This window comes from Coloeus monedula, assembly GCF_965178545.1.
Source record: "Coloeus monedula genome assembly, chromosome: 1".
Lineage (NCBI taxonomy): Eukaryota > Metazoa > Chordata > Aves > Passeriformes > Corvidae > Coloeus > Coloeus monedula.
The window spans coordinates 40,186,212-40,205,027 of record NC_138781.1 but is presented as its reverse complement, the minus strand read 5'-3'; the positions used below and the strand labels follow the sequence as shown (position 1 = coordinate 40,205,027).

At 36.6% G+C, this 18,816-nt stretch overlaps 1 protein-coding gene across 1 annotated transcript in view; it reads left to right on the top strand.

Annotated features, from left to right (window-relative positions):
* NEK10 (NIMA related kinase 10) overlaps window positions 1–18,816 on the top strand; it is a gene marked incomplete at both ends in the record, with an annotated part of 98,881 nt that overhangs the window by 14,833 nt on the left and 65,232 nt on the right. Inside the window, 11 exon segments of the mRNA XM_082302501.1 lie at window positions 969–981; window positions 984–1,032; window positions 2,415–2,517; window positions 2,635–2,718; window positions 2,722–2,760; window positions 3,317–3,415; window positions 3,417–3,455; window positions 4,051–4,100; window positions 4,695–4,812; window positions 4,998–5,100; window positions 15,010–15,085. Of these exon segments, the coding sequence (XP_082158627.1) occupies window positions 969–981; window positions 984–1,032; window positions 2,415–2,517; window positions 2,635–2,718; window positions 2,722–2,760; window positions 3,317–3,415; window positions 3,417–3,455; window positions 4,051–4,100; window positions 4,695–4,812; window positions 4,998–5,100; window positions 15,010–15,085 (773 nt within the window).

Sequence of the window (18,816 nt, the reverse complement as noted above, 5' to 3'; positions counted from 1 at the left end):
CTTAATGATCGCATATGAAAACTAAATCTGTTTTGTGCAAGAGGTATATTTTTATGAAACCTTGTTTAGCTTCTCACACTGCTATCTGTATTGCCTTTATAAATGTTACTGCTGTGAAATACAGCTGCAGCTATTGGAATATCCTTTTTGAGTTTCACAGACATTTTTCTTAGAATTCTTGCAATCCTGGTGTTGTTTCTTTACTGCCCCATTGTGTATGTTTTCAATGATTGATTGACTTTTCACCTTCTTTCTGCCATGCTACCTAAGTGATCTTACTTCAGGACTATCTTTGTTTGCTCAGCTATAAATGTGCCAGATCACTGAGTCTTTAGAAATAGAAATAAAAATGAGTTGCATCAAAGCATACATATTAACTACCTGCCAGTAGCTGTCTTAAAGGACTTTCTTTGTTTTGGAACTAAGAGAGAGATAGGAGCTGAGGTACATAAAGTTCTCTGTAAATACGATGAATTTAGGGTTAAAAAGTTGAGTAATCTCTTTTTTCTCTCTCTTCTTTTTTGTCCCTGTTAGAACTTAGGGTGTTCCACACTGAATTTTTCAGAAAAAAATGCAAAATGCTTTTTTTCTGCAACAGTACAAACCCACCACTTTGTTTACCTTTTTCAGCATTGGAGAAGAAAGCAGGTCTTAAGTCTTGAGCTATCTGCAGATGAAAAGAGATGATCAAGATTTAGGTGTGCTTCAGCATGTGCTGAAGCTGTTGTCACCAACTTTTTTTTTTTTTTTTACTTGCTTTCCCCCCTTAATGTCCTTGCATACTTTTAAAATACAGGAGGAACTTAATATAGTTTTATTCCCTTTGTTGTCAGGCTAATAAGATAATCTGTCATTTAAATACAAAGTTTGACAGTATATAAGGTCAAGGGAAATCCTTGTTGTTTATCAGTGGCTTTTCCGTATGTGTTATAAATCTCTCATTAATTTAAGTACTTTTCCTACTGTAGTGTTATGCTTTCAGAGCCTGAGATTTTTCTTCAGTATGGAAAGAAATCAACATATTTTTAAAAGGTATGTTAACCATATGTTTTGTGAAACTCTTTTAGGATAGCTTTCAAAAAGAAATATTTTTTAAATGTAAATTATTTTGTAATGGGCAATTTCTGTTCTGTTCACAACTACAGATAGTCCTTCACAACTACACTCATCCCTTCATTGCATCAGTGCCAGTCTGCAAGATTAGGTGTTCAGTGTTGGGACTTCTTTTGTGTGTATGCCAGACAACCTAGCTCTGTATGGGCTCCTTCTCCCCACATGAATCAACCTTTTATATATGTTGAGGACAGATTTAATACTGCTGGTGATAAAACATACTTTTACCCTGAAGATTAGCAGATGCAAGTTGCAGCCCTGGATAGTAGCAATTAAGTGGAAGCAGTTAAACTTTTTCTCTGAGCCCTCTACTCCTTCACCATGGGTCTGACTTTGCATCAAGCTGTTTTACTTAGGAGTGTTGCTGGAAGGTTTGGATCAATAAGGACAAAATGTTTTCCATCAATTATGCATTTTTACTAGTAAGATGGCCATTTCACCATGTTGGCTACAAAGGCTATGTGAAATCTTAGTTTGATTTCTGGGATTAGGATAGTAATCGGAGTGTCTAGGAGGTGTGCCTGTCAGGAGTGTTTATGTTTTTATTTTATATCATAAATTACTAAAGTTCTAAATATGACTTTTGTGGTTTTTTTATTTTTAAAAAGTGGATTTTGTACTGGAAGTGCCTCAGTGTGTAATGAATTTTCATGGTTGGCGACAAGTTTTTGAAGAATCTGGACTAATTTACTGTCTTGACTTTTCCAAATGCCCTAATCTTCTCCATTTCTACTTATTCCAGAACTTTAAAAAGAAACAAAGCTTCAGTCAAGTATCTAACTAATCAACTGTTACATGTTATCTGTTGGCTTTTGCTTTTCTCAGTCCTTTTCATCTTTTAGACTAGGATTCTTGGCCAAAAATTCTAAGATGGGTGTCACAATTCTTTAAATGCAGAAAAATATTAATCCTATCACTTAGTGCATTACAAGAAGAAACTCGGATACAGTGATAACAAGCATAAAAGAAAGTGCTGTAAGAAAAAAAAAAAGCAAAATTACTGGAAATTCAGGAGGTGCATTGACTTAAAAGACTTATACTTGTTTGGGGAATTGGCATTTATATTGGTTGGCATACCCAACCAATGGGGGCTGAAGTCTGACTTTTAAAATGGACTTTAACTCCTATGTATATATAGTGTTAGAGGATTAATATCTCAACAGATTAGTGAAAAATAAGTGTACTATTTAGGAGGTTCTGAAGTAAGTTGTAATAATAAACATTGAAAAGTCTCTGGTGTAGATTAATAGCTACTGCGTACATTGTTTCTAAAAAATATAAAAAATTTTGAACCTTTCTAGACTTTTCCCTACTGACTTTTTTGAAATCTTCATTGATATTGGACATTATGTGCATGATATCAGAGCTTACGAAGGGTTGGTATTAAAGCTAAATTTCTTAAAGGTAGGTAAAAAACCTTAAACCTGCATTGTTTTAAGAAGTCATATTCTTGCACATTCTTAGCACAAGAGAGGCATAAACATTTTAAATTTATTTATTTGTAATTTAATTTATGACTAGGAGGATGTATTGAAGCAAATTGCTGAAAATATTGAGAGCATGAATCACTATAAGGCACCCACAAAACATATAGGAATTGCAGTTTGAGAGCACCTTGGCAATGGAGCTTTTGGAAGTGTATATAAGGTAAACTTTTCTTTTGCTATTATTTTCCAGATTTGAGGGGAAGCTTCGTGAAGAGGGTCTAATACCTGTTCTAGGCACAACTGTCCTTTGAAATTCAGTTGGGAAATGTAGGTGCAAAAAGGCCTTTGTGGATCTGAGCTTGTTGTTAGTGTTTGCTGCGATTTTGTTTGTTCCATGTTTTATATATGGGATTGACCAGTGTATCCCTTAGGTTTCCTACCTTACTTTCTCTTAATTCCTTTCCACTAACAGCATTTCTGTCTATTGCAAAGCTAATTAATCTATGTAAAACCACAAAAATTCAAGCATGTTTCATCTGAAAAGCAGCACTGGGTACAGATAATGTTACTTCAAGCACTGTGCAAGTTCAGTAGTCTACTGCTAACCTGTACTGTTGGACTGTAGTTCTTTTACTAATCACATCATACACAAAAAAAGCTATGATTATAAATTCTGTGAGAAAGGTTTTGACTCTGATAACTAATCTGGTAGCCATATACCATTCTTCCTATCCCCATCCTGTATTTATTGTACAAAGGTTTTATCTTGTTTATGGGTTAGAAAACATAACAGACAAAATCTCCTGGCAATGAAAGAAGTCAATTTACACAATCCAGCATTTGGAAAGGACAAAAACCACAGAGACAGCAGTGTAAAAAAACATTGTCTCTGGATTAACCATCATCAAAGAGCAGGTGTGTCTCATGAGCTCTAGTTTGATATGTTGGCATTCTGAATTATTAACTGTGAGTTCTCATATGGAAAGCTGCCTGGTGGAAAAGGACCTGGGGATGCTGGTTGGCAGCTGCCTGAATATGAGCCAGCAGTGTGCCCAAGAAGGCCAGTGGCATCCTGGCCTGTATCAGCAACAGTGTGACCAGCCAGGACCAGGGCAGTGATTGTCCCCCTGTGCTTGGCACTGGTGGGGCCACACCTCAAATCCTGTATTTTGTTCTGGGCCCCTCACTACAAGAGGGTCACTGAGGTGTTTGAGCTGGTCCAGAGAAGGGCAATGGAGCTGGTGGAGGGTCTGGAGTACAAGTTCTATGCGGAGTGGTTGAGGGAGCTGGGGGTGTTTAGCCAGAAATATTACTCTATTTTCCTCCCAATTACTCTAGTAATGTGCAACATTTCTCTGCATTTGGGGTAACAGTGAAGGTACACTGGAGTTCATAAACAAGTTTGTGGAATCCTTGTAGTATCCTTCCTTCCTAGGTGTAGCTAAGCATTTTAGATACTGTGCCATTGGCTTAACTATTCTAAGCATCTACATTTATTTCCTCATTGTACCTTTATCATCCAAATGTTGTACGGTATTACAGAACCTTCTTGGAAAGTGAGTATAAATGCAGAGAATTACCATATTGTACGTAGTGAAGAAATAGACATATGTAATAAAACCACTTACAGGTTGGCAGGAGTGTGTTGAATTTGAGCAATAATCTTTCTTCAAGAACTGCTACAAATTCAAACAGACAGATATTCCTTTAAAATTGAAAAAAATTATGAGAAATATTGTTTTTATTTGTTCATCTATCAGTAAAACTAGACGCAATGTAAACATGTATCATTCAGGCATCATTCTTCTCTAAAGATCCAAAGTTTACAACTGAAATGTTAAATAGGGAGAAAAGCTATGGTGAGTAGTAGAGTGAATGATATAGATTGCCAGCCATATTGTTTTAATTTTCTTTTCAATAATGAGTTACCTCCATACACCTGCCTGCTGAGTGATTATCAGGCAGTGATTTCCTTATAGTTCTGGGATATCAACTGAGGAAAAAATCGAACAAAAAAGTGTAGAAAAGTATAAAATATATCTGTCTGTACAAATAAAATTTTAAAGTAAAAAATAACAGCTTTTAAAATACATTTTTACCTCAAATACTCTATTCTAAAATGCCTTCTGTATAAATAATGTTCTATTAATTTATTTTATTGTACATAGTAATGGAACTCCTAGAGAGGGTGCCATTGCGAGAACACTTTCACTCTTTGAAGGAAAAGCAACAACAGTTTACAGAAGACAGAATATGGCATATATTTATCCAAGTAAGAGCCTCCATTCTTTTTGCCAGGACTTTCCTACATGTAACTAGTAGCACCATGTTTTCAGGCTAATAAGTGACAAAGTAATGCTTATTGTATCAGTCACTAATATATAGCTGTGAATTTAATTATATGTGCCTTTATTTAGGTTCTATTTAAGAATGTTTGTAAGGCTCTTTCTGTTTAAGCTTTGTCTAGGTCTTTGTTATTTGCATAAAGAGAAAAGGATTGTTCATCGAGATCTCACTCCAAACAATGTCATGTTGGGGGATAAAGACAAAGTTACAATTAGTAAGTAGAACTGCTTTTTTTGAAGACAATTTCTCAAGATCTACCTGAGGAGCATTTTTTAATCAAAACTGAGAAGGTTTCAGATTCCTGGGTGGTGTTGGTCACCATACCTGGAAGCTAGCATATTATTGCATTATTATATTGTTGAGTGAAATTGTTGAATCACAGAATGGACTGGATTGAAAGAGACCTTAAATATAATCTATTTTCAACCCCCCTGCTGTGGACAGGCCTTTCTCTAGATCAGGTTGCTCAGAGCTCCATTCATCCTGACCTTAAATACTTCATGTGATGGACACCCTGTTCCAGTGCCTCACCACCCACACAGTAAAGAATTTTTTCCTAATAGCTAATCTAAATCTACTCTTTTTCAGTTTAAAACCATTCCCCCTTGTCCAGTCACTATGTGCTCTTGTTACAAGTCCCTCTCCATCTTTCTCATAGGCTCCCTTAAGGTACTGGAAGACCACAGTTAGGTCACCCCAAAGCCTTCTCTTTTCCAAGCCAAACAAACCCAATTTTCTCAGGCTCTCCTCATAGAAGAGGTGCTTCATCTCTCTAATCATCTGGTTGGTCTTCCTCTGGACTTGCTCCAACATGTTTATTTTCTCCTGTGCTGAGGATCCCAGAGCTGGATGCAGTGCTCCAGGTGGCTCTCACCAGAGTGGAGTAGAGGGACAGAATCCTCTCCCTTGCCCTGCTGGCTGCAGTGCTTTGGATGCAGCCCGGGACACATTCACCTTTCTGAGTGCTGGGTCATGTCCAGCCTCTCACCCACCAGCACCCCAAATCCTTCTCTCCAGGGCTGCTCTGTATCTGTTCATCCCCCAGCCTGTGTTGATAACGGGAATTGCCCTGACACAGATGCAGCACCTTATTGTTGGTCCTGTTAAACTGCATGAGATTCCCATGGACCCATTTCTTGAGCTTGTCCAGGTCCCTTGGGATGGCATCCCCTCCTTCAGGTGTGCTGACTGCACCACTCAGCTTGGTGCCACCTGGAAATTTGCTGAGGGTGTACTTGATCCTTCCATCTATGTCATCAGTGAAGATACTAAATAACACTGGTCCCAGTATGAACCCCTGAGGGACACTACTTGTCACTGATGTCCATTGGGACTGATCACTACCCTCTGGATAGTATGGAATGCAGCCATTCAACTAATTTCTTATCCATCTAGCAGTCCACTCATCAATTCCTATTGTGGGGAACCATGTCAAAGGCTTTACAAAAGTCCAGATAAGTTGTATCTCTAGCCCTTCCCTTGTCCACTGATGTAGTCACTCCATCACAGAAGGCCACTAGGTTGGTCAGGCAGGACTTGCCCCTGGTGAAGCCATGCTGGCTCACCTGAATCACCTCTTTGTCCTCCCTGAACCTTAGCATAGCTTCCAGGAGGATCTGTTCCGTGATCTTCCCAGGCACAGAAGTAAAATAATTGCTAATACAACTTCGTGGTATCAGCCATGACTATATTTTTTGGAGCTATGGATATCAAATATGATGGAGGAGATGATTTAGCCCTAAAATATTTAAACTATAGTTATGCTTCAAGGCCTGTTTTTATTTAAATTCGCAAGAATATAGAAATAACCAGATTATAGAATAGGTGCTAGTGAACATACAAAGTATAACAGCTGTCTATTCTATTCTAATCTTACCATGAAATTGTTTAGTATCCTTCAGTTGTTCCCAGATCAACTGCAGTGAGGTGCTGTTTGTGTAAGTCTGTAGTAGTGAATATTCTTGATTTATGCTTCTATAATCATCACAGTATGGAGGAAGGAATCCAGGCAGGTTCCAGGACAGGCTTTGAAAGCAATATGTGTGTGAACAGTGCAAAGCATGGCATAGTTTTAGTCTTTGAGTGAACTAATACAACCTGGTACACACAGCAAGCCTTCCAGGCAATTCAGATCCTGTAGTTTTTGAAGTCCTCAAAGAACTACTGCATGTTTTCTTGCTGCTCATGACACAGAAGAAAATACATAATTTGAATGCTGCAGAATTGTTGTGAGAAGTCTTTCTGCAAAATTCAATCTCTCTTCTTTAAATATAACAGGAAAGTGTAGGCACATGCACACACCCATCCACAAAGCACTCAGCCATAAATATTTAGCAATAGTTGTTTCATAGTAAATATTTTTACCTGATCGTGTACATACTTCATTCATTATCAAACCTTATGTGCTAAACCCCCTCTGATTCTTAGTAATGGTGCAGTTTTGAAAGAATGTGATTTAATGGTGCATTTTTCCTTGAGTGATGAAAATAAATATTCAGAGTATTATTTTAAGGTACCATATAATTGTATTTTATATCAACATACTGCCACTGAGGGGCACTCTTGTCTCAACAGCCTTTCCTTATCTTTGTTCCATTCTAAATATAGAGTAGTCTGAACGTACTTTCAAAAGCTGGCTCAAAATTGCCCTTGAAAAGCATTTATATTTCTGACAAAGATTTGCAGGCGTTCAGGAAAATTGGAAGAACAGAAACTTATTTGGACCATTACTACAGCAATTAATTTAAAACTATTACAGTATTTAAACGAACACTTTATTTAGTCCTAGAGCTAGTACAAGTGTAGTACCTATTGAATTTTTGGGGAGAGCTGACGACATTTTATCTATTGTTTCTGAATTTAATTGAGCCTTGTTGTTTAACAACCTTAATGAAATTAAGACTAAGTTACTTTCTTCCTGATGATGGTTAGTATGTACTGTATGGATGCATGCTGTCGTACTGTTCCTAACTCATACAGTCCATGTATGCCAAAGACTGGAGCATTTGTGATCTTGATGCTTATATCTCACAATATTTGAGGATAAATATACTGTCCATTAAGTACATGTCACTAAGGTTCTTAGTGAAACTTTATCCTGATTTCAGTTGTGATAGAGTTAATAGTCTTTCTAGTAGCTGGTACAGTGCTGTGGTTTGAATTTAGTATGACAATAATGTTGATAACACACTGAGGTTTTAGTTGTTGCTGAGTAGTGTATACTCTAAATCAAGGACTTTTCAGTTTTCCATGCTCTGCCAGAGAAGAGCTGCACAACAAGCTGGGGGCAGGGAGTGTATCCAGAATAGCTGACCTGAACTAGCTCAAGGGATATTCCATACTGTAGAATGGCATTCCCAGTATATAAACTGGGGCAAGTTGGCCAGGTGCTGACAATGGCTGCTGGAGGACTGGCTGGGCATCTTTCAGCAGGTGGTGAGCAACTGCAGTGAGCATGATTTGTTTTTCTTAAGTTTTATTCTGCCCCCCCCCTTTAATTACATTTGCTATTAATATTATAATAAATGATAATACTATAATATTACAATATTATAATATTTTATTTTATTTCAGTCATCAAACTGTTCTTACATTGACCCATGAGTTTTATTTTATTTTTTCTGATTCTCCTCCCCAGTGGAGAAGGTGACAAATTGAGTGTGTGGTGCTTAGTTGCTGGCTGGGGTTAAATCATGACAAAGTTACTACAAAATGTTAGATGAATGTGAAGCATATGCTAAAATATTGAGAAATCTCTGCATTGAATTTATCCTATCAGTTTTTATTAAAAGAGAAGGTCTGCTCTAAGATCTACTAAAACCTGTAGTTCTGCGTTTACAAGCTGCACACTCATCCTAAATAGAGAGAGTTCAATTTTCTGGAGTCTTTCAAATCTGAAAACTGACCCAAACTTCCCTTGATCTAACTAGAGTAATGTTCCAGTGGACTACCTGTGAAGCAGTGTTATGTGACTGTGTAATTGGGATATGGCTGAAATTATTTTGCTTTATAAAAGAATCTTACATTACTGCTCTATTTCATTTTCCTCAATCAGTCCTTCTGGAAATAGTAACACTTGTTAATCTCTTGCTATAAGAATCTGCGGGCTGACACTATAACAAAGGCAGCTCATTCATCTGTAACTAATGTTCTTAAAAAATATTATCTTTAGAGGGGTGCCTTAGTTTCAGACTCTACTGGTATATTTTGATTAAAAAATAATATTAGTGAAGTGAGCAATACACTGGAGAAAGGGCTTCTAGAGACTAAGACTTTAATTCTGCAGCAGCCACACCAATTAACTGCTTTAAGAAAATTCTTGGACCCACAGATAGGCTTTTCATACCATGTATAGGAATATGGGACCACTCACATTCCAAATCTCTTGAAGATATCTTACACAGTTTCTGCTTTTACCTGGGTTGAAAAGGAAAGGAGTGCATAGTGTGGGAGACATTCCCACCTTGCTGTCAGAGCAGAAAACAATAAACCTGCTAAAGAGTTATGCTTGTTTGTCCTGAATTAATGGAGAAAAGTTCTACAGGTGGCCCTTGTGGAGCAATTCCAGAACTTGGTAGGCAGGGACCTATGGTGAAAGAAAACAAGAATTCATACAGAGAAATCTGCAGCCAGCCTGGCACAATGCAAGATTGTGGTTATGAGGGACCTCTTCTGGGGGTGGTTTCTGAATATCATGTCTATAGGTCTTACTGAAAAAGGAATACCTGAGGAAATACCTCATGCTCTGGTGAGACCTTACTTGAAGTACTGTGTCCAGCTTTTGCGTCCTCAGCACAAGAAGGACATGGACCTGTTGGAGTCAGTCCACAAGAAGGCTGTGAAGAGGATTAGAGGGATGGAGCACCTCTCCTATGAGGAAAGGCTGAGAAAGTTGGGATTGTTCAGCCTCAGAGAAGAAAAAGCTCTGGGGAGATCTTAGAGCACCTTTCTGTACTTAAAGGGGACTATAAGAGAGCTGGAGAGGGACTTTTTACAAGAACATGTAGTGGCAGGACAAGGGGGAATGGCTTCAAACTGAAAGAGAGTAGACTTAGATTAAATATGAGGAAGTAATTACTCCCTCACCCTGGGACGGTGGTGAGCCACTGGAACCGGTTGCCCAGAGTTTTGGATGCCTCATTCCTAGAAGTATTCAAGGTTGAGTTAGATGGGGCTCTGAGCAACCTGGTGTAGTGAAAGGTGTCCCTGCTCATGGCAGGGGGTTTGGAACTTGATGATCTTAAGGTCCCTTCCTGCCCAAACCATTCTCTGATAATAGTATGAAGAATTCTTGAATATTTATAGTCACACTGTGTTTTCTTAAGTAATGTGTGGTTAGATGGTTTCTGTATTCAGATCTTTCTTTATTATTTTGTTTTTAAACTTATGTGAGGCACAAATGAAAGTCCTAAACCCAGGAGGTGCTTCATTCTAATGTGAAGATTGTATAACTTGGTTTGTATTTCCTGGGACATCTTTTATGCATGTCAATTAAACTTGAATTATCCTAATCTTTTTCAGGCTCTTTTATGTTGTGTGTTGTTGCAAATGTAAACAGATATTTACAGTCTGATCCTAGCCAGGCTGTCTCTGACTGTAGAGAACTTTAAGCATGTTGTTGTTTTGTAGTCTCTAGAACTGCCCGCTCTACTCATTTTCTGTTTAATTTCTGACATAAATTTCATAAGAAGGGGTCCATAACTAGCATTTTATGCTGGTACAGCACTTAATCATAACTGATTGAGCTACCAATGCTATGAAAATATAAATACTAAATCATGCCAACCTGAAATTTTGTAAAACATCTCATTCTAAATTGATAGAAAAGCATTACTGAAACTGTACATCTCTGGTCAGATTGAGTGTCTGATTTATTGTTTCAGACACACACAAAAAAAGGTGGAATTTTAGGCGCAGCCTGGATGAAAGTTGTTTTGTTATAGGGTTTTAGAGATTCATTGAAGCAATATTATCTGTGGCTTTCCTTTTAATCTGCCCAGCTTTTTATATAAGACATTGAAAAGTTACAGTTCTAAATGGAAAATGTGTATCTGCTTTTATTGCAGCTATATTTTACTGCAGCGATATTTTGTTTCTAGCACAGCGTATTTCTGTCTAGAGCTCTATAGTTGCATCTGTTTGTAGGACAAAACAGAAGACTCTGTAGATCATCACTTTTCCTCAGTGTCATTTAATTGCAGCAAGGTTTAGACCTTGATGGTCAGAGGGCTGTGTGGAATCACTTGGGCACCTTTCAGAGCTGGTGTCAAGGAGAGCTGTGAAGGGCACCATACTCTCTTTTGGGCAGCATGTTCTGTTTAATGTTTACTACACATGATAAAGTAGCAGCTGAAAGGATCTGTATGGGTCTGAACCTAGGATTATATAGCAGCAGTATGCTAGTTTTGAGATAACTCATCTGCCATATAAACTTCTAATCATAGCAGTAGCCATGGAGTGTCAGAATGGTGAATTGAATGAGACTTGGAAAGTTCAAATAGTTCCTGGGTGCTGGAAGAAAGCTACATGTTAATTTTGTAATTCAGAATATTTGCATGTTGAGTGCATTATTTTAAAGACCTATTGGCTCTGGATTCTGTTCCATGCCCAGAGAAGCAGTGGCCATGAGATAAAGTAGATATAACCAGTGTCTGTTGTGTGTTAGTCACTGTTCAGATTCACTTGAATCAATGCTACTTTTTTAGCAGATTAGATGGCTCATTTAACTAATATTCATTATCAGAATTGCTACCCTTCACACTGAAGTTCAAGGAAGTCCTTCTAGTACTCTATTTTTGAAGTTATTTTCGTAATAGGCTGAGTGGAATCTCCTGTTTGTTTATATTCACCCTGTAAATCAAACATTCTGGAAAACATTGGTGGATTAATAGCATGATTACATCTCTCTTTACAAATCTCAGTTTCAGATGTGGATCAGTGCCTAGGTTCCTAGTGCAGAAGTTACAAGCTTCACAAAACTGGCAGTAGATTGTTTACAAAGCATTAATGATAGCACAGAAAGGAGAGTGCTAGAATAGCCAAAAGTTTTATTTGGGAATGAGGAGAAGTTAATTCTGTTCCCATTCTATTGACGGGGAAAAGTAGAATAAGTATGTACTATTGTTGATTAAATTGAAAATTATCTTGATTTTAGCATATGTTTTTTATGGAAAATAAATTAAAGTTCTAATTTTATACTCCAAATCACTGTAACTCAGTAAGTTGCTAACAAACCTTCTTGATTACAATTGCAAACTTGCTGAAGAGAAGCAAAGGGTTTTTCTCTCATCCTGAACCCTTCTGGGTAGAAGAAGAAACTGTTCAGAGGGTAGATGGTGAAAATCTGATGTGAGCAGGTCTGAAGTCCATATATGGGGTGAATGTGATACTCTATTAATATTCCTTTTTGCTGTGCTTTTGGTCTTTGTATATTTGATTTTAGGAAAAATTAATGGCATTTTTGAGTAGGATTCAAATATAAATTCAGGAAACAAATGTGCAAGTATGATGTCGTTGTTAAGATGTATCTGGATAATTTTTGTCTTGTTTGTACTGCAGAAGACTAATCTACTGATTAATACTGGTTGAGAATTTTGGGAAATAAAACAGCAAATGAAAATCCAGATCCTCTTAATAAAAAGAGAAAAAACCCTCAACATTGCAGGTATCTAAAATGCTCATTTGAAGACACTGATAAGATATAGAAACTTTCTGTAATTTGGCTGTCATGAAAGCTGCAGAGACCATTCTGTAGGAGGTTAAGATACTAGTCAAGTCAGCCTACTCCTATTTCATAGTTCTGTCTTTTCTTCATGCCCTCTTCCACAGATTGTTAATCTTTTTTGAAACTACCATGCTTCATTATCACATATTCTGCAACTCTAAACATAGTGTAAACAAGTGAAAGAAGGGGAGTGTTTCAGAATCTAAAGGATTATGACTACATCATATTGTTTTAATTTTTCTTCCTGTTGGAGGATTGTCTTGTATGGTTGTTTGACTATTTTTTAACAAATTTTAAAAAATTATAATAATACTAATTAATAAGGGGTCATCTTTGGTCATATCTTCATTTAATGATATATGAAGCAGGCCTGTCACAATTCTTAGAAGTTATTTCATTTGTTTGTTAGTTATTGTAGTAACTTTTGGCATCACATGCCAAATAATCATGGAGTATTAAAAGTTGCAGACCAATTTATTTATTTTTTTAAGACAGATGCTTAAATAAATTAAAAGAAGCAATGCCACTACTTTGATGTAGTTCAACAGCTGGCAGTTCTTTTTCATTCAAATCTCTATCATAGGCTTGAAAAAGCTAAGAAAAAATACTTACACTTAATGTAAAGCTGATTGTCCTGGGTTTTACATTCCTTAGCTCTGGCAGCATCAGTTGTATGTGGGAGCTTCTTGCTGGCATCAAGAAAGTTTAGCTGAATTTGGGAAAAATAATGCCAGTGAAGGGGTTTTATCCCTCCATTTCTGAGGACCTGAGCTTAAAAGGAAGAGAATATATTTACTCCATCTGGCTAATTTTTCCCTTGCTTTCTTTTTTTTCCTGCAGATAATCATTAATGTTCTATTAAAATGAAATACTACTTCCAGAACTGAGATGTTCAGCTCTCTTCTTTCCTTTACTAAATCTTTCAAGCAATAGGAACTGAATTTATTGATTGCTGTCATGTCTCAATACTCTTCCTTCATCAAATATTATTTGAAGATCCTTCATCAAATATTATTTGAAGAATTCCAAAGGAAGGAATTTAGAATGATTAACACCAATTAATTCAGGGATGTATCAACATTGCAAAATCCTCTGGTCTTTGGGGATTAATATTTCTTGAAGCGAACTGCTTGAGGACTGCCTTAACTCAAGGGAAAAGGGAGGCTTCTTAGGTGATTCTATTAATTTAGCAGTCTTTTTACTTTTTACTTACATTTTCCAAGCACTGCAGAACTAGTCCTTCTTCGGACATTTTGTTCAAAGAAAAATTATCTGTGGCTTGAGTGTCTAGATGTGACTTTCTTATCAAAGGCCCTTTCTGAATTCAAGAACTGCTCCTTTTCAGACCCTGAAGGCTTGCATTGAGCAAGAGCCAACAGAAACTAATTTTTCTTACCTGTATTTCTTCAGATCTCCAGCTTCTTTTGAGGAGCAGTAACATTTTGAAATAAAATATTTATGAACTATGTCATAGTGAAAACAATTGGAATAGGCATGCTATGGGCTCTGTCCAAGTAGAACAGGAGTTTTAGAATATTTTAAACAGTATTATTTACTACACAGATCTTCCCGCTTCTGAAGCAGTATTACAATACAAAAATTGTTAACAGGGTTTATCAAGTACAATAATGTTTTCTTGCTCTTTGTGCTTGGACTTAATGAAGTGTGATGTATCTTAGCTGTGTTGTTGTGTGGAGGCAGCAATAGAGTGTTGAACTGGAAAAAACAAACAAACTGTTTGCATGGAACTTTGATTAAAAGTATAATCTCTAAAGACTGTGTGTGACATTTTGTGAAAGACTACCTGGTAATAACACAAAAGGCACTTATTTTAACATAATTACATGATCTTCTAAATCTACAGCTTTTGTCACAAGGTAAGGCTAAGATTCACCATTATTCTTAAAAAATTCCATCTTTGAACTTGAACTATGAAGTTATTAGACCCCCCCCCACCTGCTCCTTTGACATTTAATTTGTGGAAAGTCCACCCTTCCCAGCTGTCATAATTTCAAGGAAATCAAAATAATTACCATAAATTTAGATTATTAGAGATTAGTATTAGATCACTGCTTATTAAATATGTACCATTGTCATATAGTTTATTGAAATATATTAATAGAAACTTGAAACTGGTTATATAGTTTAGATTGAAACCATTAGAGGTGTGCTTATAGTATTTTTAAAGCTGGTAGGCCTGATTAAAATGTAAGTTGTTGATGACTGTGGAGATAAAAAGATAATGTGGTCCAGTTCCGTGAAATGGAAAAAATAAAAAAAAAATTCCTCCCTTCCACTCTCCCCCAACTTTTCATTTGTTGTGACTGAGCACTGATTGTCATGCACAGAAGGTGGCTATTGAGATATAAATCTTTTTGTCTTTTTTTTTAAATATTGTAGCTGACTTCGGGCTTGCAAAGCAAAAGCAAGAAAACTGCAAACTTGCATCAGTAGTTGGAGCCATCCTATACTCATTTTAAATACTCCTGCATATAACATTCAGTCCAGCAACTTCCGTCTTCATGGTTACTCTTGGAGCAGATAGGCAAGTTACAATGGAGTCAGGAACAAGGTGCAGGAACAAGCTATTCTGCAATAGTTGGTTGCCTGCCTATTTTGATGTTGCCTGGTCTTACACATGGTAGTTACTGTGGGTTAAGTTGGTGCAAAAATGAACTAACTGCAGTAGTGTAGTAACTTATCTATATATAGAATATCCTTATAGATAAAGAAGTGTGGGTTTAAATTATGAAAAGGTGCATGTAAACAGTATCATTTACCACCACCACATGTGATGGCCTTATACCTGTAAGAATGCTTGGCCTGCAGGCTGTCATAAGTAATTAAACATTCCAAGCTATCAGGGGAGCTACTGATTGCTCCTCTGAATTAAGAGTGAGTCAAGAACTCAGGCATTTGGCAGTTGAACATAATTCATTTTGCCGTTTTTGAAATTGTTGCTTGTGAATTCCTAGTGCCAGAATGATAATGATTGGCACTTAATCCCTAGGAATCCCTAAATCCTAAAATGGCTTCAAGAGTGAGACCTTGTAATATGTTAAATATTCAAGTCACATACCTTGGAAGACTAATGATTATACTTCTTAGTGAGCAAAGGTAAGGGGATTGCAAGGCTGCCTTAATTGGTTCTCCAAATATTCCTGAAGCGTAGCACAATCTCTGAGTGACACTGGATCTGTGAGTGATGGTTTGGGTATTTAAAGTGTAATAAGAGTTTGGTGTAACTAGTTATATGCCATCTTTTTCAACTTCTCTGAAATAATAAATTTATTTTGTTCACTTACAGCTGGCCAGAGAAGCTGTTGATGAGAAGTTATTGTGTTCTGTTAAACACCAATTTAAAATAGAGGTGTCAAAACCATGCAGCTGTGGCACTCAGGCTCACTGAATTGTAATCTTTCTTAGCCTATCTACATTTATTTCTTCTTTTTGCCTGTTAGATGCCTGTTTTCTTTTCCTGTATATCTTTTGGGATTTTTATATTTTGTAGGAAATTTCTGTTTGAGAGTAGTGTTCTGTGGGTGTAAGTATTCTTTTTTTAATACAATTTTTGCATATACTATATTTATTATTGTTCTCATACCCTCTTTATGCATGGAAGTTCACATCAGACCTAGAACTTTGGCAGTTCTTTTTCTACCTCTTTATCCAGGTACTTGGATGCAGGATTGAGGATAAAATGTCCCTTACGTGTTGCAGTCTCTCAAGTAAGGGATCCTTTGGGACATTACTTGTCAGTTCTACTCCACAGGCAAAATCATGGAAGCAGTGATCCTTGTTTGTCTGCAGTCGGCAAAGAGAACAGGGATACAGTACAGATGTCTTTGTATTTAGAACGTATGCTTGAGTAATATTTAAAATGACAGGCTAAAATATCAGTCTTTCCAATGTATAATAATTTAAAAATGCTAAAAAGGCTTTGCAAGCAGCAGCATGCGCTGGATGCCACCTTCAAGGTGCTTGGTTAATACTTTGTGTGATGGTGGGCTTTTTGAAACAGAAGCTTGTTCACAAGGAATGAAGTGAACTGGCACAGTATTTTAGCGCAAGTCTTGAAGGAGAAATCAGAGCCTATAGACTTAATCAGTGCTTGGATTTTTTGTGTGGGGTGTTTTTTTGGTATTATTTAAGTAGATGTTAAAGGCTATTAAGAAATAAAAAATTAGGACTGTCTACCTGCCAATATTAGCTTCTGCACAAAAAAAAAAACCTGAAAAGAGAAAGAGAGGAGACAGCATTGTCATCTTAGAATGGCAGAAATTGCTTTCTTCTGAATTGACAGGTAATAGTTCGGGGTAGTTTGAGATGCAACCCACCCTTCTTGGAGCAGACAATATAGTAAAGAAACAAAACAGTAAATGTCAAAAGGAGTGTTGGATGCTTATTGTTTAAATTTGACTAAGCAGGGTTATGCAGAATGGTTCAGATAAAAACGCATCACTGTATGTACCTAGCATGGTTGTATTTGGGCTTGACTGAATCAATTTGCTAATGCAAAAACCGCGTCGTCATAAAATAACTGCAGACGCTGTTTTATGTTTAGAGAGGGACTTATATAATTATGCTTTGTAACTGTGATGGTTTTTAATTTTACTTCATACTAGGTTGTATTCCACTATCACACTAATTAACCTCCTTTTACTTGGTTATGTCCCTAAACTAAAAAATGCAGCAATGTGTATGTTTAGAATACCAAATGTATTAAATAGATGTGTTTACACTTAATACATTAAAAATTGAGGAAAAGACTGCTCTAGGGAATTGGTAATGAATCCTAAACTCTTTTCCCATCTCATAAGTCACGAGAAACAATCTGCTCCAAGTTAGTGGTGACAGTCTTTATTATCATGCTGTCTTGAAGGCCTTCCCAGACAGAGCAATTGTCCATGTTTATAGAGAATGATGTTTTCTTTCATTTATACCTTCCATTTCTTTGTTTCAAAAAAAGGACTGTAATTTAAGAAGAGGGACATATTGACAGCAGATCAAGAGATGTATATAACTGTATATGTATAGAGACAATTTAGATAAACTCTGGGAAATGAAGTAAATTTTGAGATTGGGTGGAATAGAGAATCCCATCATAATTCCTTGAGAACTTTACTGATCTGGAAAAGCTGTTGAGAGACTGTGAGTAGATCCCTCAGGTGTCGTTAAGAAGTGGGCAAGACAGTTCCATGTTAGTTGGTGAGCTAACTTAATCTTTCTTAAACAAAATTATTTTCAAATGTTAGAAAACTGATGCACAGAATAATGTTATTAATTTAGCTTTTTGTGCTGAAGTTGAGGAGTTTTCTTGTTGTTATGTTTTGAGGAAACTCCCATTTGAGTGGTAATTGAAGGTACTATTTTACTTGTGTCGCTCATCTTCTCCGATATGGAGGAGAAAATATCCCTTGATCTTTCTGTTTATGGACTACATACTCTGTATACTGTGTTCTGTTAACCAAATTTCTTTTTTAGTACTGATCACTGCTTCTGTTTATAACCATATCTCGTGAGAGCACTACATAAATCAATATTCTGGTATGATTTCGTGTAGAGACCTGCAGTAGCTGCATTGCTTATTGTGGTGACATAATATTTTCACTTATTTAAAACATTTTTGTGTTGGGAAAGGTTAATTTAAGATGAGGGAGTGTGTTGTATTTTCATACATACTTTAGCCTTTATGATGCTATATGGTCAAACTGATTACCAGATTTTCCAGCAGCGCTTTCTTCCTCCAAAAATAGTATCTGAAACATTTTACCAATTTCAACAAAGTTTGAGAGTTTAGGTTCTTTCAATGTTTGTAAAAATTTGGTGATGGATAGCAAGCAGTGAAACAATTCAATCTTGGTGAGAAAAGTTTTTAAACTCATCTGAAATGTTCCCTTCCAAATAGCTGCAGTACATTCTGTCATGTGACAGTAGTTTGTTGTGTTTAGATAACCAAGAGAATATGAAACTGAAGGTACTGTGGAATGATGAGGGAGAACAAAAAACTAGTGGAAAACTGGTCTTGTGCTAGTTCTGCCATTCATGGAACAGATGACTCCTGGAGGGGCTTTACTGATTTGAATAGAAAGGTAACAAAAGTTAAATAATCCTTTTAGTATATTAATGCTGATATTTTTACCAGAGAATCTTCTGAAAGTTGATTAATGCAGGTGTTCACTCTGAGAATGAAAGATAGCAAGGAAA